The sequence below is a fragment of the Salmo salar genome, chromosome 04, assembly GCF_965601325.2.
Source record: "Salmo salar chromosome 04, fSalSal1, whole genome shotgun sequence".
Taxonomy (NCBI): domain Eukaryota; kingdom Metazoa; phylum Chordata; class Actinopteri; order Salmoniformes; family Salmonidae; genus Salmo; species Salmo salar.
Window position 1 is genome coordinate 18,205,759 of NC_138294.1, and position 23,472 is coordinate 18,229,230.

Consider the following 23,472-nt stretch of genomic DNA (forward strand, 5'->3'; position numbering starts at 1 on the left):
TTTCAGTTACTGGCCCAACGCTCTAACTGCTAGGCTACCTGCCGCTCTGGACCTCGAAGCCAGTTCCACTGCTTTTTTGTCATTGTTCCCCTCTGATCAGGAACTGATTTTGACCAGGGACATCAGGTGGGGGCAATGAATTATCAGGTAGAACAGAAAAGCAGCAGGCCCCGGACCTCGTAGGGTCAGAGTTGAACACCCCTGCTGTAGATGATTACACCAAATACATCAAACTAAGTGTATAGAGATCATTCCTTCAAATAAATGCTTATGTTATCGGTTTTCAATTGACTGGCTTGTTGTTCGTCCTCTATGGTGAGGCAGGCCATCATTATCCAATTAGGACTGTATTGCTGGACTGGAGGGATGAAAGGAGAGACAGAGGAAATAGAAACAGAAGAGAGAGAAATAGAGGGAGCTTCCCACTGAATGCATGTCTGTTTGCCCACGCAGATGTGTGTGTGTGTGTGCCTAGAGTACGGGAGTGTGACCACTAGTAAAACACCATGAGATACTAAACATTCATGGAGCAGACTAGGGACTAAGCCAGAGGGACTGTTGGGGAGAGAGAAGGAACGTGAAGAAGCGAAAGTAGAACGAGAGACGGAGGGACAAAGAGAAAAAAGAGGGAGGGAGAGGTCAAAGATGAAGGAGTGAAAAAGAGAAAGAGAGAGAGAGAGTAACTCTGTGTTCCTGTGCTGTACATGGGGTGGGAGGCAGGGAGGCATCCAGGGAGGCAGAGTTAAAACAACAACACAGAAAGCTAAATAGCACAACACAGAACTGCACTTCATTGCAGCTAACGCCAGAGTACACACACAGATAACCTCAGCAATCCTTCCTCAGCTGGAGAGAGCGAGAGGGAGGGAAGGAAGGGGGGATTGAGGGCGGGAGGGGGCTGCGGGAGTAAATCAGGGTTGAGAGAAAAGGAGGGCAGAGAGAGATGAAAGAGAGAGGACAGCGGACAGAAAGAAGTGGATGAAGGGGAGAGGACCAGAGAGCAAGATGGAGTGAATGAGAGAAGACCGAAGGAGAGAACAGCGAAAGATAAAAGACAGAGTGAAACAGCATAACGAGGAGACGGGTAACAAGGGACAGACAGAAAGAGGACGGGATGAGAGAAAGAAAAAGAGGACATAAAGACAGAAAGAGAGTGATGAGAGAGAGAGGAGGGGGGTGTGATGTGTAGAGAAGCTAGCTGCATCAAAGCGGAGGAGAGGAGCAGAGCAGCACTACAGCCGTGACCTGAATGTGCTCCCAGCCCTCTGCTGCTAACAGGATCAATGGCAGGCCTGTGTTGGGCTCACCTCAGGCCCCTGGGCAGGCTAATGAAGGCACACACACACCCCACACACCCCACACACACACCAATGATCAGTGGTGCTTGTGAAACCAGCAGTGCGATTTGACTATACCTGTCATTATAAGAAATCAAGATAACTCAAAGATTCCATCTGTTTGCTTTACAAGGGCTGTAGCAGATGTTTACAATGCCCCAGATTTTACTGTCCAACGCTTTGACACGTATGCGCAAGCGCGCACACACACACACACACACACACACACACACACACACACACACACACACACACACACACACACACACACACACACACACACACACACACACACACACACATCTCTCTCTCTCACAAACACACAGAGAGGGCTGAAAAGATCACAGCGTCTAACTGCTAAAAACGTAGATCATTTCACTTGTAAGCCCTCAAAGAAACTCCTCTCTTTTTACTACGAGGTGCAATTCAACTTCCACCTGATGTCACGTCATAGCCTAGGTGTTATAAGATAACGCTGAATAAATAATGAAATCGAAATGGTTTCACATAATTTATCACTACTCGTTTCTCTCTCTCTCCCAGGTTATGGGGCCGTGCTGAAGCTCCGTTGTGGCAGAGAGTCAGAATCTGGTCCAAATCCAATATAAGGGGAATTACTTCCCAAATTCCTTCATACGATGTAACCTGCACATAACCCCCCCCCCACCACCCCCTTTCCAGCTTGAATCCATTTGAAGCTTGGTTTTGGGATTGGAGAGTTGGACTATGGATTGGCATGTGCAGCACTGATGTTAGGCCCTTGGTGTAAAGACCTACCTACTTTACTGTAGTCCGCTCTGCAGTGCTCTGGGAAAAGTGACAGGGAGAATTCTCACACGTACATACAACAGTATACATTCTGTATATATTTTGTATCAATATTAATCCGTTTTATATAGATTATAAGGGGAAGGAATTGGTCTGGAATTACAGTGGTACAACGAACAGGGTCGGTGTGTCATACCTAACTTCGTTCAGGTGTGAAGAGCATCTGCTAACAGCACATACAGTATCTATGGAGAGTATGGTGTCTAGTGATAACGAGGTCTCCTCCATCACACGAGGCCTCTACCCTCAAGTCACATCCCTCTATCTCTGACCCTGTCTGAGGAGCGTGTGAAAGGGAAAAGGAATGAAACCATAAGACCATGGGCACTGGGGCAGCTGGCGGGGACACATATTGTGTGTGTGTGTGTGTGTAGAAATCACCTTGATTCAGTGCACCGGCCCCTTTGATGTTGCCTGGAGCTGAACAACTCCTCGCTCTGAGCCAACCCTAAGCCTTAAAACTCAAATCTAGCCTGACGTCCCCCACCCCCCTCCTGAAAATCAGAACCATATGATGGAGGAGAAATTCCTCCACCTTAGGAATCGCTTCGCCCCGTCCATCTCTCTCCGACCGAGACATCAGGCCAGTGATAACAGAAAACAGGTTCCGAGACGATGGGAGGTGATGGGAGGAGGAGGAGGAGGAGAAGAGGAGGAGGAGAAGAGGAGAGGTGGGTTAAGAAGATCACGTCCTGAAAAATTGCGTGCAGCGTGACTACCTAAAATGGAAGTTTCTCAGGCGAGGGATGGAGGGATGGAAGATAGGATGACCTTCCAGTTGACAGAGTGAGAGACAGAGAGAAGGAGAGGGGGAGGAAAAAAATGGGTGAAATATGAAATCTGACTCAAATTAGAAAAACATTCCTGTTCTATCACAGTTGAGAGCCTCAGTCAGACCCTGCAGGAACAACCTGTACATGTACTGGGTGTCTGGCACACGTACTGGGTATCTGACACACGTACTGGGTATCTGACACACGTACTGGGTGTCTGACACACGTACTGGGTACCTGACACACGTACTGGGTACCTGACACACGTACTGGGTATCTGACACACGTACTGGGTACCTGACACACGTACTGGGTACCTGACACACGTACTGGGTATCTGACACACGTACTGGGTATCTGACACACGTACTGGGTGTCTGACACACGTACTGGGTACCTGACACACGTACTGGGTATCTGACACACGTACTGGGTACCTGACACACGTACTGGGTATCTGACACACGTACTGGGTACCTGACACACGTACTGGGTGTCTGACACACGTACTGGGTATCTGACACACGTACTGGGTGTCTGACACACGTACTGGGTACCTGACACACGTACTGGGTACCTGACACACGTACTGGGTACCTGACACACGTACTGGGTATCTGACACACGTACTGGGTACCTGACACACGTACTGGGTGTCTGACACACGTACTGGGTATCTGACACACGTACTGGGTATCTGACACACGTACTGGGTGTCTGACACACGTACTGGGTACCTGACACACGTACTGGTTCTAGGGGATACTATACAATTACTACTTCATCCATGTAATAACCACTTCCATACATGTAATTACATTAAAATAACAACAAAATAGTCCCCTTTATGAAAATCTGTGTGTTTGAGTGCGTTTGGTAGCCAGTGTGGGTGAGGGTGTGTTTATGAGTCTGTATTTGTTGTTGTGTGTGTTTGGTCTGCGTGTGGTGGCTGGCCCTGGCTCCCTGTTCATTCCTCTCCCCTCTGTTAATCGCATCAGCTGGTTTAGCCAGAGGACATCCTTCATTAAATAAATCAGGAAGTAGCATATTGGGTAGTCTGGCCCCTGCTTTGCGCCACGGGTTTTACCCCTCTAACAAATTCCTTTGCTCAACTCAAGATGAGGCTGGGCGGCCACACTGCGCCCAGATGTCAGGTATTTGAATAAAACGGCCTCATTGTACCTCCCCTTCCCTTACCCCTGTGTCCCTGAGAGATGGAGGGAGGAAAAGATAGAGGGAGGACGAGAGAGGGGTGTTTGGGAGAGGTATTGGAGGTGTGTGGGTTTGTGTGCAGTGTAGTGTGTGTGTTAGCGGTTCCATCTGGGTCTCCTGGAAGCGCGGTGGAGTCAGGAAAACCGCATCTCATAAAAGGGGGAGGAAGCCCAATGTTCTACAAGGACAGAACATTACAGAGAATGTCGCTCAGGAAAACCCTGGGCTTGGGCCCACATGTTGGCTGGCTGACTAGGCCTTCTCTCTCTCCCTTCTCTTTCTCTCTCTTCTCTCTCTCTCTCTCTCTCTCTCTCTCTCTCAATATTTCTCTCTCTTAATAGGCAAAGGAACAAGAAAAGCAAAGACAGATATAACGAGAGAGACAGCAAGAAACAGCTAAAGGTTGAAAAAGAGAGAGAGACATCGAGAGTGAGACATAGAGAGAGAGAGAGAGAGAGACACAGAGAGAGAGACGAGAGAGACACAGAGAGAGAGACAGAGAGAGACACAGAGAGAGAGAGAGAGAGAGACACAGAGAGAGAGAGCGAGAGAGAGAGGAGAGAGAGAGCATCGAAAGAGAGAGAGAGAGACATCGAGAGAGAGAGAGAGAGAGAGACATCGAGAGAGAGAGAGAGACATCGAGAGAGAGAGAGATCGAGAGAGAGAGAGAGAGAGAGAGAGAGAGAGAGAGAGAGAGACACAGAGAGAGAGAGAGAGAGAGAGAGAGAGAGAGAGAGAGAGAGAGAGAGAGAGGGCCAGACTGATAGGAATTCCATCTGTCGGGACGGAGCGGAGCGGTGACAGGCAGAGAGAGAACCAAAGGCATCTGGTCTCCATTGGTGCTGGGGGGTGCGGGCCAACTAACAGGGCCTGCTCTGGCTCTGGAACCATATGAGCCAAGGACCTGGCAAAGGGGGGACAGGGAGAGGAAAGAGAGAGAGAAAGAGAGGGAGAGAGAGATAGAAAGGGAGATAGGGCCCCTGACGACTGGCAGTCGTGAGACCTGTCTCGATTTTTCACACATTGCTTTGGATTGGGCTTGGAGGGGGAGGGGGGGCTATGGGAGGTTTGGCATGTATGTAGTCAGGGTGTGGGGGGAGCCGAGTTAATCACAGTATTCTGATGGAGAGGAGTTGAGTTGTCCTCAAAAGCCTAGCGTGTGTGTGGTTCATGTGGACGTTTGTTGATAAGTCTTTGGGTTGAGATCAGAACAAAAGAGAGGAGAACAGAGGTGTGATGATCAGTCAGCGCTGTCAGGGGAGAAAGATCTACTGTACAGCCAGCATAGTTCACAGCCAGATACACTGAGGTAGCCAGATACACTGAGGTAGCCAGATACACTGAGGTAGCCATGAGGAGCTCTCTGAGGAACACACGCATATGTTCATAAGGAAACAGAACTTCTATATGGTGCGATGAATATGTTCATTAGGGATTACCATGACGACTAAATGTACCCAAATAAATACTGGATGGTACAAGCAGAATGAGATTGTTGTGACAAATACCATCACAGTAGTGATGGAATGTTATCATATTGTATATTGAATGAATGAGACAAACATGATGTCAGTATGTCTGGTGTGATGTGATCTGGTACATGTCTGGCTAGGGGATGTGATCTGGTACATGACTGGCTAGGGGATGTGATCTGGTACATGTCTGGCTAGGGGATGTGATCTGGTACATGTCTGGCTAGGGGATGTGAGCTGGTACATGACTGGCTAGGGGATGTGATGTGGTACATGACTGGCTAGGGGATGTGATCTGGTACATGTCTGGCTAGGGGATGTGATCTGGTACATGTCTGGCTAGGGGATGTGATCTGGTACGTCTGGCTAGGGGATGTGATCTGGTACATGTCTGGGTAGGGGATGTGATCTGGTACATGACTGGCTAGGGGATGTGATCTGGTACATGACTGGCTAGGGGATGTGATCTGGTACATGACTGGCTAGGGGATGTGATCTGGTACATGTCTGGCTAGGGGATGTGATGTGGTACATGTCTGGCTAGGGGATGTGATCTGGTATATGTCTGGCTAGGGGATGATCTGGTACGTCGGTAGGGATGTGATGCGTGGTACATGTCTGGCTAGGGGATGTGATCTGGTATATGTCTGGCTAGGGGATGTGATCTGGTACGTCTGGCTAGGGGATGTGATCTGGTACGTCTGGCTAGGGGATGTGATGTGGTACATGTCTGGCTAGGGGATGTGATCTTATCATATGATGCTACAACAGACGTCCATACTGATGATGACATGTAATGGTAAGAATAACCACTGATAAAAGCAACAGCAAAATGAAAAGGTCAGCAAGACAACACAGTCTGGTTTACAACCCTTCCTTAAATTCAGCCAAAACAGACACTTTCCACTAAACAACCATTTTGTTTCTTTTATTTTCTGAAAATCTAGCACTAGCAAGAGAAGTGTGGGTTTGGGTCTGTAATGATCCCGCTGGGTTTTTCAGTACAATTTCCTAATGGAATATTTTACTGCACAACAGTCGTGGCGTGGCGAGGACCACTGCGAAGGTCATTAAAGCACTTTTTGAAATTAAAACAGTTGAAAATGAGATCACGGGGAGCGATTGTGTCCCTACGGTGGCTGTAAGAATGTGTTTACTGAGAGGAGAAGTACAGTGCGTTAGGCCTCATTAGCTTATTGCTATAGATGCAATGTGTGTGTGTGTGTGTGTGTGTGTGTGTGTGTGTGTGTGTGTGTGTGTGTGTGTGTGTCGTGTGTGTGTGTGTGTGTGTGTGTGTGTGTGTGTGTGTATATGTATGCATGTGTGTGTGTGCCTGTGTGTGTATGTATGTATGCATATGTGTATGTATGCGTGCATGCATGTGTGTGTGTGTGTGTGTAACTGTAATGTGAAGATCAGATCATACAAAGGTCCTTAGGAGAAAGAGAGAGGGAGACAGAGAAACAAACACCATTGTAAATACAACCCATATTTATGCTTATTTATTTTCCCCTTTGTACTTTAACCATTTGTACATCGTTACAACACTGTATATAGACATAATATGACATTTGTAATGTCTTTATTCTTTTGAAACGTCCGTATGTGTAATGTTTACTGTTCATTTTTATTGTTTATTTCACTTTTGTATATTATCTACCTCACTTGCTTTGGCAACGTTAACATATGTTTCCCATGCCGATAAAGACCCTTGAATTGAATTGAAATGATTTGAATTGAAAAGAGAGAGAGAGAGAGGGAGGGAGAGGAAGACAGAAAGAGAGAGGGAGGGAGAGGGAGGGAGGGAGAGAAGAGGGAGGGAGAGGAAGAGGGAGGGAGAGGAAGAGAGAGAGGGAGGGAGAGGTGGAGGGAGAGGAAGAAAAAAACAATCATTCATTTTAATGGCTATTGATGTTATTTATAATTCCCCTCACTTCGCAAATCACAATTCCAACCACTTGACGACCTATTGAGCTTTTTATGCTATCGATTCATTTCCTCCTGCTTAAACAGTCTATTACAATGGTACATTACGAAGTGTACGCATATTTAGTCACGCCTCAACAATATATTTACCCTTCTTATGCTGGACGTGACCTAGCATAATGCAATGAGATGGAGAGGAGAATTTGTCTTTGCTGCTGGGATAATATCATTAATATCTCATAGAATCATAATTGTAGGATTACAAAAGAAGGAAATTGAATGATGGGAAAAATTGAATTATGACAAACGTGCAAATATTCTTACTGATGAGGAAAACGATGATGACAATTATGATAGTACTGATGTTGATGACAACGAAGATAATCATGACAATAACCATGATAACAGTCATGTTTACTCTACAAAATAAAGTGACAGGAGGTTGATTATCTTGGTGTCTGGAAGGCATGTCGTGGTGTATCAGCTCAGTGATCTGTGTGCTGGGAAGGAGAGGTGCGTGCCGTTGGGAAACAACCTAAATGTCCACATAGGAGAGAAGGCAGAACCAGATGAGCCTACGTGATGCACCACTCTAATCCTGCTCTGAGCTATACAAAACAGTTGTATGGACACACACACACGTACTATAAAACACACACATAACTAGGTCTGTAGGGACCTATGTCCACACTCATGTACAATGCGCCCACACTCACACACACATATGCGCAAACACTAAAGTACACACAGGTTAGCTACACCTGGTTTCTGGTAACACAGTGTTAAGTTAAGGGCAAAGCCTTCACCTTTATGTTGCAGCATTCCAACCCAAACAGAAGAACAGAGAAAGTGGAGAAAAAGCCCTCACTCTCTTCACGGTCCTGAGATCACAGCAGTGCGGGTGCTGACAAAGGACTGTGTGTGTGTGTGTGTGTCGGTGTCGTCTCCGTGCCTGCGGGTGTGTTCCTGTGCGCCTGTGTGTGTGTGAGTGACAGGCGGCAGGGCCCAATTGGCCGGGGAGCGGGGCGGACAGTGATTACGGGTGACAGTGGTGTTACCGTGGAGACAGGTGAAGGAATGGAGAGAACATTATTCATATATTCAGAAGGCTGGCTGGGACTTTCAACATGTTGTATCCCCCACAGTCAGACATTACACGGGTGGCACTGGAACAACACACACACACACATAAGAGAGAGAGAGAGAGAGAGAGGGAGGAGAGAGAGAGAGAGAGAGAGAGAGAGAGAAAGAGAAAGAGAGAGAGGGGGAGAAGGAGAGAGAGAGAGAGAGAGAGGGAGAGGGAGAGGGAGGAGAAAGAGCGAGAGAAGGGAGAGGGAGAGGGAGAGGGAGAGGGAGAGGGAGAGGGAGAGGGAGAGGGAGAGGGAGAGGGAGAGGGAGAGGGAGAGGGAGAGGAGAGGGAGAGGGAGAGGGAGGGAGAGGAGAGGGAGAGAGAGAGAGAGAGAAAGAAAGAGAAGAGAAGAGAGAGAGAGAGAGCTGACACAACATACTGTAACTTAGACACGGGCAGACGAGCAGAGAGAAATGGTGTGTTTGTACCTGTCTGTGTGAGTGTGTATGTACCTGTCTGTGTATGCGCGTGTGTGTGTATGTACTTGTCTGTGTGAGTGTGTATGTACCTGTCTGTGTGAGTCTGAATGTACCTGTCTGTCTGTGTGAGTGTGTGTTTGTACCTGTCTGTCTGTGTGAGTGTGTGTTTGTACCTGTCTGTGTGTGAAATAATACATGGTGTGAGTGTAAGGCATCAGAGGGCCTGAGGTGTATTCTGTCAGCTCAGTGTCTTGGGCTCTATGGTGCAGCACTGACACACACACAACACCCTGCTGCACACACTGGTCAGGACAACACACACACTGGTCAGGACAACACACACACTGGTCAGGACAACACACACACTGGTCAGGACAACACACACACTGGTCAGGACAACACACACACTGGTCAGGACACACACACACTGGTCAGGACAACACACACACTGGTCAGGACAACACACACACTGGTCAGGACAACACACACACTGGTCAGGACAACACACACACTGGTCAGGACAACACACACTAGTCAGGACAACACACACACTAGTCAGGACAACACACCCACTGGTCAGGACACACACACACTGGTCAGAACAACACACACACTAGTCAGGACAACACACACACTAGTCAGGACAACACACCCACTGGTCAGGACACACACTCTCTGGTCAGGACACACACACACTGGTCAGGACAACACACACACACTGGTCAGGACACACACACACTGGTCAAGACAACACACACACTGGTCAGGACACACACACACTGGTCAGGACAACACACACACTGGTCAGGACACACACACACTGGTCAGGACAACACACACACACACACACACACTGGTCAAGACAACACACACACACACTGGTCAGGACAACACACACACTGGTCAGAACAACACGCACACACTGGTCAAGACAACACACACACACTGGTCAGGACAACACACACACTGCTTCCCCTCTCCCAAACTCTGTGTTTTCTAAATGCAAAATATTCCTAGAGGCTGAATCACATCATCCCCCCATCCTCTCCACACCCCAAGGCATGCTGGGTAGTGAAGGCTGAACCAGAGACACAGAAAGAGAGGGATAAATAACACTCTAAACATGCCTAAAGAGGAAAATAAAAGCGGGGAAGAGAGGGAGGGAGGAGACGAGAGGAGGAGGAGGAGAGAAAGAGGAGAGGAGAGAAAGAGATGTGTGAGAGGTAAGGGGGATTTCTTAGTTGGATTGTACCGTGTGCGTGTTGACGATTTCCTGACGTGTGTGTAGGGTTTGTCACTCAGAGCCATTCTCTGACACACACGCACGCACGCACGCACGCACGCACGCACGCACGCACGCACGCACACACACACACACACACACACACACACACACACACACACACACACACACACACACACACACACACACACAGATCATTATCTGGGTGTTGACTTCAGTGTCGTAGGAGTGAAAGGAGGATGATTGAGTGAAAAGCCAGAGAGATAGAGAGATTACATGGAGGGGTTTTCTATCCTATGATCAGATGTCAAGGATCATGTCATTTACTTCACAGGACAATAAAGGCAGAAAAAGGTTCTGAGTGCTGACATGTCTGTATCAATCAACTGACTGAAATGATCAAAACCCTGAATCAAATGTAACATCAAATGTCCTTTAATTCTATTACATCATTAGCCAAATACAGGAAGACATGTTTTTACATCCCATCAATATCTCCCATAACTCTCCTCCATTGGATCTACCATGGAGCGCTGTAGAGAGGATAAACGCACCACAGACATAACGTGGCTGCCCTGAGGCTGGGAGATGATTGAATTTCATAGCTACTTACAGGCTAATAGGCTACAACGACTGCTCACTGTCCTTAAGTGACTGACAATTTGGGCTGCGGAGCGAAACCTTTGAAGGCCTTTTTGAAGAGATCTGTGGGGGGGGGTTAGTGACTAGGCTGGGCTGGGTGGTTTGAACAACGATAGATAGACAGTCTATTAGAACCAGCTGATCCAACCACACTGAGTTGGAACGTTTGGATAGCCAATGGCGAGGTCTTTCTCACAGTCTAAGACTATACGGGTTGGACAAGGATTGGAAGACGAATATGTTATTTTTTGTCAGAGTGCAAAATAATTGGAAAATAAATGATATATAAAAAAAAAGATAAAACTAGATAGATAAAAAAATGATTCGATAGATTTTTTTTTTAAACAACGCAAAATCAAATCTCCTGGGTATATTGAGTGTAATAAATCCAGCAACTCAACCTAAAGCCTGTAAGAATGCAAGGATCTGTTTATTTGTCTCTGTGTGTATCTCCATTGTGTGCGTATTGTTCTGTGTGTGTGTCTGTGTGTGTGTGTCTGTGTGTTCGACAAGTCTGCAAGCAGTTTACTCACAGAAGCTGTTTCCACATACAAGGCCTTAAAACTGCCCTCTCCTCCCTCCATCTCTCCTTTCTCTCCAGCCATGCTGTTCCACTTACCCACACTCCTTTGTGGAACACAAGCCCCAGCCACGGTACCTCGCCTGCCTCGCCGCCACAACGCTGCTATTGGCTTTGGACAACACACACACCACCGAACACCCTAACCACAAGCCAATGTTCCCCTCGTTCTTAACTAATTCATTCAGGAACACTTTGGTTTGGGTTTTGAGAGACCAAAACCTCTACCTTTGATTAAGAAATGTGTCTGACTGCAATTATATGGGAGGGAGGGAGGGAGGGAGGGAGGGAGGGAGGGAGGGAGGGAGGGAGGGAGGGAGGGAGGGAGGGAGGGAGGGAGGGAGGGAGGGAGGGAGGGAGGGAGGGAGGGAGGGAGGGATAAGTACGATGGTGGTTTTATAGTCTGCTGGCGTGACATTTTTCTATTCTATTTTTCATTCTGTTTTTCGTTGTTGTAGAGGGACACTGTTGATGGGAGTTGTTGGAAACAAAGAGGAAAATTAGAGAAATATTGAGCGATAGCTTTTTAAACACGTACTATTGTTGCTACTGTTTCTTTGATCGATAGCCTTTGGAAAAGTACTGCGATGGTGAGAGTGATTTGCGGGCCCACTTGGTGACATATATAGAGGCTGCAATGAGTCTGAATAAGTGGACTTGTTAAACATCACACACTCACATCTGGGAGTGTGTGAGTGTGTGTATAAATGATTACGGTGCATATTCACACCTAAAATATGTTAGGTGATCAATGTGTATTCATATTAAGTGATCACTTTGTAAGTGTGTATATATTTGATTATAAACTGGGTGGTTCGAGCCCTGAATGCTGATTGGCTGACAGCCATGGTATATCAGACCGTATACCACGGGTATGAAAAACATGTATTTTTCCTGCTCTAATTACGTTGGTAACCAGTTTATAATAGCAATAAGGCACCTCGGGGGGTGTGATATATGGCCAATATACCACGGCTAAGGGCTGTGGTATATATCTCTAAGAACAGCCTTTAGCCGTGGTATATCGGCCATATACCACACCTCCTCGGGCCTTATTGTTTAAATATTACACTGTGAATGTCCATTAGGTGTGTTTAGCTACTACGGTTATAACCCTGACTCCCACCTACCTGCAGTATGTAGCCCCTGACATAGTCCCTCAGGGTCCAGCCCAGGCCGTGCAGTATGTGGAGCACCTCCTCCTGCTTCAGAACACTGAACAGACGGTCCAGCAGGATCTTCAGTCGGACCGGCACCGCCTGGGTCCCGTACAGCATCAGGCTGCTGATGTCAAACACCACGTTGGACTGAACGATCTCCACCTGGGTGGGGTGGTACAGGTGCTGCGTGCTCAGCTTGTCCAGCGCTGGGATGAGGGGACAAGGACACACACCAACATGAGTAGGCTAAAACATACATACAGGACATACTAATTCAATGACAAGTCATTAGTCAATGAAAAACACTGCCGTTTTGGTTAAGAACATGTGTTTATGTTTTATTTTTTATGGTTATCTCTGAAACCCGTCCTGAAACCCTCTTGCATATACTCCGCAGGTATACACACATGCAGGTGCCTAAACACACACACACCCTGCCAGCCTCACCAGGTAATGACTATCAGGTTTCCCCCTGTCTCCAGTCTTCTCTGGGAGATAACAGTCCAGGGAGATAACAACACATCTAGGAGATAAAATGTAACGGACTGCCTTTCTCTATGTAGTCTCTGTCTCTCTCTCTCCTATCTGCCTCTCCTCTTTTCATCTCTATTTGCACCTACAGTATGTATCCCTCCCTCCCTCCCTCCCTCAAAAGTGCCCCATCTCCCTCTGTCTGTGTCTCATCTCCTTTTCTACCTCACTTTATTATGTTAGTATGGAAGCATTTCACTGTTAGTATGGAAGCATTTCACTGTTAGTATGGAAGCATTTCACTGTTAGTATGGAAGCATTTCACTGTTAGTATGGAAGCATTTCACTGTTAGTATGGAAGCATTTCACTGTTAGTATGGAAACATTTCACTGTTAGTATGGAAGCATTTCACTGTTAGTATGGAAGCATTTCACTGTTAGTATGGAAGCATTTCACTGTTAGTATGGAAGCATTTCACTGTTAGTATGGAAGCATTTCACTGTTAGTATGGAAGCATTTCACTGTTAGTATGGAAGCATTTCACTGTTAGTATGGAAGCATTTCACTGTTAGTATGGAAGCATTTCACTGTTAGTATGGAAGCATTTCACTGTTAGTATGGAAACATTTCACTGTTAGTATGGAAGCATTTCACTGTTAGTATGGAAGGATTTCACTGTTAGTATGGAAGCATTTCACTGTTAGTATGGAAGCATTTCACTGTTAGTATGGAAGCATTTCACTGTTAGTATGGAAACATTTCACCGTTAGTATGGAAGCATTTCACTGTAAGTAAGTATTTCACTGTAAGTAAGCATGCATTTCACTGTAAGTAAGTATTTCACTGTAAGTAAGCATGCATTTCACTGTAAGTAAGTATTTCACTGTAAGTAAGCATGCATTTCACTGTAAGTATTTCACTGTAAGTAAGCATGCATTTCACTGTAAGTATTTCACTGTAAGTAAGCATGCATTTCACTGTAAGTAAGCATTTCACTGTAAGTAAGCATGCATTTCACTGTATGTAAGCATGCATTTCACTGTAAGTAAGCATTTCACTGTAAGTAAGCATGCATTTCACTGTAAGTAAGTATTTCACTGTAAGTAAGCATGCATTTCACTGTAAGTAAGTATTTCACTGTAAGTAAGCATGCATTTCACTGTAAGTAAGTATTTCACTGTAAGTAAGCATGCATTTCACTGTAAGTAAGCATTTCACTGTAAGTAAGTAAGCATTTCACTACGTAAGTAAGCAAGCATTTCACTGTAAGTAAGTAAGCATTTCACTAAGTAAGTAAGCAAGCATTTCACTGTAAGTAAGCATGCATTTCACTGTAAGTAAGCAAGCATTTCACTGTAAGTAAGTAAGCATTTCACTAAGTAAGTAAGCAAGCATTTCACTGTAAGTAAGTAAGCATTTCACTAAGTAAGTAAGCATGCATTTCACTGTAAGTAAGTAAGCATTTCACTAAGTAAGTAAGCAAGCATTTCACTGTAAGTAAGCATGCATTTCACTGTAAGTAAGCATTTCACTGTAAGTAAGCATGCATTTCACTGTAAGTAAGCAAGCATGTCACTAAGTAAGTAAGTAAGCATTTCACTGTAAGTAAGTAAGCATTTATCTTCCCCTCTACCCTGTCTCTTCCCCTCTACCTAGCTCTCCCGTCACCACCTCTCCACCTTACCCTGACTCACCTGCTTTTCTCTCCATCCCCCTCTCCTTCACTCCTTTTTTCCCCTCCCTCCCTCCCTCCCTCCCTCCCTCCCTCCCTCCCTCCCTCCCTCCCTCCCTCCCTCCCTCCCTCCCTCCCTCCCTTCCTTCCTCTCCTTCCTCCCTCCCTCCCTCCCATTCCTCCCTCCCCTCGTCTCTCTTCGCCTGTCTGTATGACACCTGGTTTTGTCTCCTCTGATCCCAGGACAGCCTTTCCGCTGACGAGGGCTTTGCCTGACAACACACTCTGCGAGACACGAACATCATAAAAAATGAAGAACTGCTTGTCAGAGTGGCTGCCAATGCCGAGATGAAATGAAAAGTGGGGAGAGCGAAGGAGAGAAGGGCCCTCTGACAGTTCAGAGAAGGAGATTAAAAATATTCAATGGGGTCCTGTGCTGATCGCTGAAGGCCCTCTCTACGCTTGGGCCAAACAGGTGTTTTCTTTTATCTTATTTTCCCCTCTGTTCCCTCCTTTCTATGCTATCCGTCTTCTTTCTTTCTTTCGCTCCATGTCCTTTTTCGTATGCCCCCTGAACAAGTCATGAGGTTGTCTCTCTCGTGGATATTGTTCTAAGGTAGTAGGTACAGGTATGACTTTGAACCAAAACACTTAAAGTTTTTAAATAAAATATATATAAAGTATTTAAATAAAATACACAAAGTTTTTAAATAAAATGCATAACGTTTTTAAATAAAATACATACACAGGACAAACACTAAAGTTGAACGGTATCTCTCTATGGTAACAAAACAAATCAAATAAACATATTTATCAAATCTTTTATGTGGTAAAAACGTATTGAATCTTCCCTTTTAAGCGTTTATATTAACCTGTTACCTGTGGAATGTATGAGGGGATAACACATCACTATATTAAAGATATGGGCACTGCATATTATGCTGATATCGTTAGTGACCCTGTATAAGGAGAGTACAGCTGTGTGTGTCAGGACCTCTCTGCTCTCTCCTCTGGCTAAAGAGACAGGTTTATGAGAGCATATAACTTCACAGGACTAAAGAGGCAGAGAGATAACGAAAGATAGCGAAAGAGAGAGAGAGAGAGAAAAAAGAGAGAGACTAATATGACAAACTATTGCAATATTGCAGTGATACACTATTGTTGAAATTATTTCCTATCATACCACATGATCTTCTTGTAAAAAAATGTAATAATATTTCATATTACAACTACTGTACAGATCATCTTGGACACAGTGACTCCCATCACCCTGGTTAGTAGGTCGGCAGAATTCAAAATGGCGGTCTCTTACCGTGAGCCACCCAGCCGTGCTTGCACTGGTCACATGTACGCAGGTGGATCTTTCCTGGCTGGAAACACTCACAGGTGCAGTTCACCAGAGTGCAGCGAATGGCCTGTAGAGACACAGGGGGAGAGGGAGAGAGGAAGGCCATGTCAATCAACTGATCATACTGACAGAGACAGCGAGAGAGATGGAGGGAGCAGGGAGAGGACAGAACTCAGGCTACAGAGCACTCATCAATCAAGCAGTCACACAAACAGAACTGAAGGGTTTCACAGATAGACACCGTAACAGCTGCACACCAGTAACACATCAACGCACAGTCACACAGCGAGCTCATTTCTCAACGAGATTTATGTACTGCAATAGCTTTGAATTGTTTCAGCATAGTACAATTTGTTTATTCAATTACATTTCAATATTACAATTGGAATATTAATTTCCCCTGTCAGTCCCTGTTAAAGCCCTCTGACAAATTCACTATCACCAGATTTCCCACAATACCCTTTGTGTTAACTAATATGAATTATTTAATGAATTCATAACCTGACCCCACCTGAACTGACAGAAACTGTTTCCTTTTCTCCTCATTGAATATCTCACTTGTTTTGACTAAGTCACCATTACTCAATACTAGAGGCTGAACTGGAGCTGACCCCTAAAAGCTTTTAGCAGTTAGAGGTTAAGTGTCTAGACAGCTCAGGAGAGTCCAACTCAGTCCACCAGAATCTGAAGCACTGGTCTGATAAGGCATCACTGTCAATCATAAGTGCTTCAAAGTCTACAGGTCAAGACGTCCATTTTGCAGGAAGAAGAGGTCTGTGTTTACAGGAAGTTGCTTTAAATGCTAAGCTAATTCACACCTCTATGGTGGAGGTTCATAGTGTGGATTTCACTGATGGAAATGTAAGATTTGACAACTAAACATAGTTGGCATATGGTCCGCCTCACACCATTCTTCTGTGGGGTCTGTGTAACCACGTTAAATACCAACAATACCCACCATGAACAAGGATTTAGAAAAATGACTGTGTTAGAGGTTTCTAAATATACACAGCTCCAAGCCACAAATTTCTCATTGACACGAATTCTGGAAGGCATAGAGGACTCTGTAATAGGAACGAGGGAGAGAGGGAAAAAGGGGGGGGAAAAGAAGGGAGGAAAAATCCCCAAAAGCCAAAAATGGATATTAATCAGCGTTGGCACCCCTTGCCTTATCAGTCCATTGTTATGTTAAAAGATGAAATTGATAAATGATAATAATTACATCGAAAACCCTCTCTGTCTTCAAAGACAAATTGCTTAAAGGGGAGGGGGGGAATATTTGTGGTTGTAGCGTATTAGCGAAGCGAGACCCTGCTATGGAAATTATCCCTTTTCCAGGAAGAGTTTCATTCTAAAACAGCCAGTCAGCGCTAACATTTTTCCTTCCAATATTTTTGTAGCCATCGACTCACAATCCTGAATCACAGACCGAATGGAGCCTGAGGTGTTGATAACATATATAAATAACTTGGTAGAAATAGCACGGATTCAACAGCATGCGGATTGTATGTTTCACGTTTGGTGAAAAGGATGTGGAGTCAATCCCAAATGTCTAAAATCTGTGTTTCTGTGTTAGACTGCTTAGGGCTGTAAGATCTTCTGTAATCACAGAAATGACAGAGGAAAACATTCAACCACGCTTGTAAAAGGGAAGGATGTGTATTATAGTAGATGATGGATATGATTGCGGCCTCTTTATTTTGACAGGAAAATCACAATCATATCCAAGGTTCTTTGTCATCACGTGTGTATGCACGAGGGTGTGTGTGCACGAGGGTGTGTGTGCATACAGTACATGCGTGCGTACGTGTGCACATGCGTGTCGATAAAGTACGTGCGTCTTAGCCCCACTTAAGAATAAGTCTGCCGCTCTTCTCTGCACAGAGAGAGTCATCACAAAACCAAAAGGTGAAGAGCTCTTCTAACGTTACATCAACCTCATAGTAACATACTGTCACGTGTTTTCCCTCTCCGGCCTCTAGGTCACCAGGCTGCTCGTTATGGAGCACACCTGTCACCATCGTTACACGCACCTGACTCCATCACTTCCCTGATTACCTTCCCTATGTCACTCCCTTTGGTTCCTTCCCCAGGCCTTGTCGTTTCTGTTCCTGTGTCATGTCTGTGCGTTGTCCGTCTTTCTTATTTTGTATAATGCTCCGTTTATTTTATTAAAACACTCAGTCCCTGAACTTGATACCCGACTCGCAGCACACATCGTGACACACAGCTCTTACACTACAGTCATTTCCCAGAATCACTTTAGGAACTTCACCAATTTACAACACACACTCTCTTATCTCACTGCAGCTGATTTATCGCCTGTGACCGGCAGTGTGACAGTGACGCGACACACACACACACACACAGGGTCGTAGGTCGTAGTCCATGATGCAGCTGACCCATATTTCACAAGAACCCATGCACAAAACACCCCATCAGCAGTTACACATCACTGAGGGACAGCAATAACACAATCACAGGAACCAGCGTTCATACCATCACTGCACATGGAAAAGGACACACTTATACATACAAGTAACATTCTAACCTTTGCTAGTGTATTGTACCTGTTCAGTACTGTAGTACAAGCAGTCAACGTTTCGTAGGACTGAATATCAAACAGAATGACATGCTGTAACCATGACTACATGTAATCCCTCATGCCACACGGTATTAGCCATGTCATTCGACTGCAGTACGTCAAGTATAAAGTGCCACTCCACTGTAACATGACCGTGACCACAACATGACCGTGACCGTAATAGGATTAAATCCCCTAGGTGTTTTAAACCAGATTAGCAGGAGGGAGGTATCAAAGTGAACACGAGCTAATCCCAGATTAACCATGAAATTACACCAAATCCCACCACATCCGCCCAGCAGGTTGGCATCTGGGCAGACAGGGACATCGTTTAGTTTTTGGCAAGGTGGGGACGGGGATTACACCTTTAGTGTGTCAAACTGGTTGTCTACCACAGGTGTGGTTTCAACCATGTAGCTAATCTGTAGAGGGTGCCGGTTTTGCTTTCTGCTACTGTTGTTTGTCTCCCTTCCGGCTCGACATGAGAGCTGAATCAAAGTGTTTACTTTTTTTACTACTTTTTTTTACTTTTTTCCTGCTTGCTAACAGGCTGGATTTGACATCGGCCGATTCTCTATTTATTACACACACTACTACTTCCTCAAAACAATCTGATCTCCACTTCCTATCATGTTACGACACAAAAACTAACCCCAACACAGAGGTCAAAGTTGTCAGTTTTTCCTCAAACCAGCATTAAATGCTACACGACACAACAACACAGTCCGCAATCCTAATTGCCACTTGCTAAAGCCATTGTATAAAACAGCGGCAGCCAGAGATAAAATGAAACATGCACCCCCTGTTTACACGCTGGGGCTGTGTGATGGTTGACGAGATAGTTAAGGAGGTCGTCTAATATAGCAATTAGAGCCCTGGTGTCTGCTGTGCTGCTGCTGTGACAAGGCCTTCTAATCAATGACTTATTATGTTAGCCTAGCAGCCTAATAGCACCTCTCATATCTCCCCATTAACCAGACAGGCTGAAGTATTACAGGCTAGTTAGAGGAGAAGGGCACATCTTCTGCTGAACAGACACTGGGGGGGAGAGAAGAGAAGGAGAGAGAGAGAGAGAGAGAGAGAGAGAGAGAGAGAGAGACAGGTTGCAGAGAGAGAGAGAGAGAGAGGAGAAGGAGAGAGAGAGAGGAGAAGGAGAGAGAGAGAGATGGAGAGAGAGAGCGAGAGGAGAAGGAGAGAGAAAGAGAGAGAGAGAGAGAGAGAGAGAGAGAGAGAGAGAGAGAGAGACAGGTTGCAGAGAGAGAGAGAGAGGAGAAGGAGAGAGAGAGAGGAGAAGGAGAGAGAGAGATGGAGAGAGAGAGCGAGAGGAGAAGGAGAGAGAGAGAGAGGAGAGAGAGAGAGAGAGAGAGAGCGAGAGAGAGAGAGAGAGAGAGAGATTGGAGAAGGAGAGAGAGAAAGAGAGTGTGTGTTCATACTGACACTAGAGACTGTCTAGATTATTTGCAGTATGTGTTCTTACCTACACTAGAGACTGTCTAGATTATTTGCAGTGTGTGTTCATACTGACACTAGAGACTGTCTAGATTATTTGCAGTGTGTGTTCTTACCTACACTAGAGACTGTCTAGATTATTTGCAGTGTGTGTTCATACCTACACTAGAAACTGTCTAGATTATTTGCAGTGTGTGTTCATACCTACATTAGAGACTGTCTAGATTATTTGCAGTGTGTGTTCATACCTACACTAGAAACTGTCTAGATTATTTGCAGTGTGTGTTCATACCTACATTAGAGACTGTCTAGATTATTTGCAGTGTGTGTTCATACCTACACTAGAGACTGTCTAGATTATTTGCAGTGTGTGTTCATACTGACACTAGAGACTGTCTAGATTATTTGCAGTGTGTGTTCATACCTACACTAGAAACTGTCTAGATTATTTGCAGTGTGTGTTCATACTGACACTAGAGACTGTCTAGATTATTTGCAGTGTGTGTTCATACCTACATTAGAGACTGTCTAGATTATTTGCAGTGTGTGTTCATACTGACACTAGAGACTGTCTAGATTATTTGCAGTGTGTGTTCATACCTACACTAGAGACTGTCTAGATTATTTGCAGTGTGTGTTCATACTGACACTAGAGACTGTCTAGATTATTTGCAGTGTGTGTTCATACTGACACTAGAGACTGTCTAGATTATTTGCAGTGTGTGTTCATACTGACACTAGAGACTGTCTACAACACAAGAGGGGAGTAGCGGATGTGAAACAAAGTTGTCCTTTAACAGGACTAGAGGATGGGAGTGAGGGAGATAGAGAGGTTCCTCCCCCTCTCTCTCTCTCTGGTGTCTCTGTGGTCAGGGTCTGGACTGAAGCTGGGTCTGGGCTGGGTCTGGTCCTGCGCGGTCGTTCATATTGGTCCCCGCAGCTCTGCGGTGGAGCGGGAGGTTGTGTTATCAGCAGCCTGGCTGGCCAGATACTGGAGCATTAGTCACTATAGTGTCTCGCCAGGGTTTCCTCTCTAGCTCACTGCGAAAAGGGGATGGTGAGGGAAAGGACACAGAGAGGGGGGTGAACGTGTGTGTGTGTGTGTGTGTGTGTGTGTGTGTGTGTGTGTGTGTGTGTGTGTGTGTGTGTGTGTGTGTGTGTGTGTGTGTGTGTGTGTGCGCTGTGGGGAGGATCATCCTTAATCAGTAGAAAAATGAGCAGCAGGGGAATGGGCTACTTTTTCTCTCCAATGTCCATTCCGTTAACTCCTATGGCCTCAGAACTGTCCTGGTAACGTAGAGACATCTACATGATATTCACTGTCAACTCCGTTATTATATGACACCTTTAAATGTCACCTCCGTTAACCCTCGACCTATTTCATTGTCAACTCTGAAACCTTCATTAACCTTTTTAATGTCCAACTCCACTCCCACCCTAAAATGTCCACTCCCTAACAGCCCCTTTGTGTCCTCTATTACAGTACAAAACCCCACTTGTCCCCGTCCCAAAAGTCCACCCCTTAACTCCACTCCTCCACACTGTATCCTCCATGCATGCAGAGGGAAGCCAGCCAGACCAGCTGGGAGAGGCTGGATGGTTATTGTTCCCTGTCTCAGATTTAATTGAAACCTTTTTTCATGTTGAACATGGAACCACAGACCACATTTCTTTGGTAGAGAGTAAAGCAAAGCCGGGAGTTAAATGAGATTCCTGTCTGTGTGTGTCTGTCTGTGTGTGTGTGTGTCCGCAGCAGCTCCGACTTAAATGTGTATGCACAGGTCACTGTAAAACACTGGGAGCATCTTGTCCTCTCTTCCACCCGCAAGATACTATCTCATCCATGAGTTAGCTGCTGAAACGCTGTCCGCTTCCTGCCAGAAATGTGTGTCCAACATGTGCAGGGAAAGCAGGCACGGTGCGTGTCATAAAGCAGGCCCTGGCTCTCTCTCGGAGAGATAGTCTCAGGACTTCACAGAGTCCATATTGAAACCAGGTGACAAATAAAAGTGTGTGGGATAAAGGAGGTCTTTGTAGCAGACGCAGCACGCCACAAATTCAGAGGCAAATTTTTAGCTTGTTTGGCTTTATACGTTGGGTCTGACTTAAAACGGAACTTGCTTGCCTTCCAATTCCAAAATGCTGCTGAGTAAACAACGATTAATCATTTGTTCGCAGGCTTTTGGTATAAAACTCCCGGTTACAAGGGAAAGGGAAAATGTAGTCAACTTCGAATACAGGCCTCTCCTTTTGCCTTTGAAATCCCCACAGCACAACACCAGTCCTCCATGTCAGTTCTGGTTTGCTTTGAGCCCCACGGCTCGCAGCCGCAATGGCAGAGGCCCCTGTCCTATGTGCAGCTGTGCGACTGGGCTCTGACACGGGGCAGAGGGACCAGAGTTATGCTAATGTGGAACTAAATGGGCGTGAGTCTCCAGTGGATTACAGGAGGAGGAGAAGAAGAAGAGAAGCATGTGTTTCCTGTGTTCACCTGGGACCCCTCTTTTTCTTTCTACCCTTTTTTTACGAATACAATAAGGAATAACCCTGTCTGTTGTTCCCATGTTGGGTCAGCATGTCCATGTCTTTTTGCTCCCTAATCTACCCCCCCACCTTTATTGTGATCAAGTCAGGCCAATTAGACACCTTGTTTACATTCATTCCCTCTCTCAAGTTATGTTAAGCACAACACTGCTTACATCTGAGCAGAGAAGCACCATACTGGAAGAAAGAAAAACGAGAATAAAATAAACACGTGAAGAAATAAGGGATTAGGGGGAAGGATGAAGACAGATGAATTTCAGATGTTTTTGGCGCGCCCCTCTCATTCCTGTTGTGCCTTATATGCCATACTTGATCGGATTTCATCGCCAGCTGTGACAGCGCAGTGGCGAAGCGGCATACCAGCGAACCTATACGGCCCGTATAGAGTCCCCGGAGTCCTGGACTAAGATCCTAGTGTTCCTGAGACGACGGAGATGACAGCGAACGGGTCACATGCCAGTTCTGAGACATCAGACAGACTGCAAAGCCTCATGGGTATTGGAGAGACAGAGAGAGACGTGACAGCGACAATGTTTTTGTCCTGTCGATGTCGTGACAATGAAATGAAAGCCGGTACTGACCGGCTTAGAAGAAAAGCTAGAAAACGGAGATGAGATGTTAGATATTTTACCTTTGATTTCGAACTTGTGTTGTCATCTGTTGCTAGTGGCTTTCAGTATTA

General features: G+C 45.6%; 1 protein-coding gene across 6 annotated transcripts in view; it reads right to left on the reverse strand.

The window, feature by feature from the left end:
* Positions 1-23,472, reverse strand: part of LOC106595585 (zinc finger protein basonuclin-2) — a 241,710-nt gene that overhangs the window by 49,776 nt on the left and 168,462 nt on the right. For all 6 annotated transcript variants that reach the window (XR_006769555.2, XM_045716495.2, XM_045716494.2 and 3 more), the window contains 2 exons: positions 16,178-16,280; positions 12,692-12,927 (listed from right to left, as the gene is read on the reverse strand). Coding sequence is in view for 5 of the 6 variants with exons in the window: in XM_045716495.2 (XP_045572451.1) it covers positions 12,692-12,927; positions 16,178-16,280 (339 nt within the window). In the remaining variant the exon portion in view is untranslated. The remainder of the gene's footprint in view (positions 1-12,691; positions 12,928-16,177; positions 16,281-23,472) is intronic.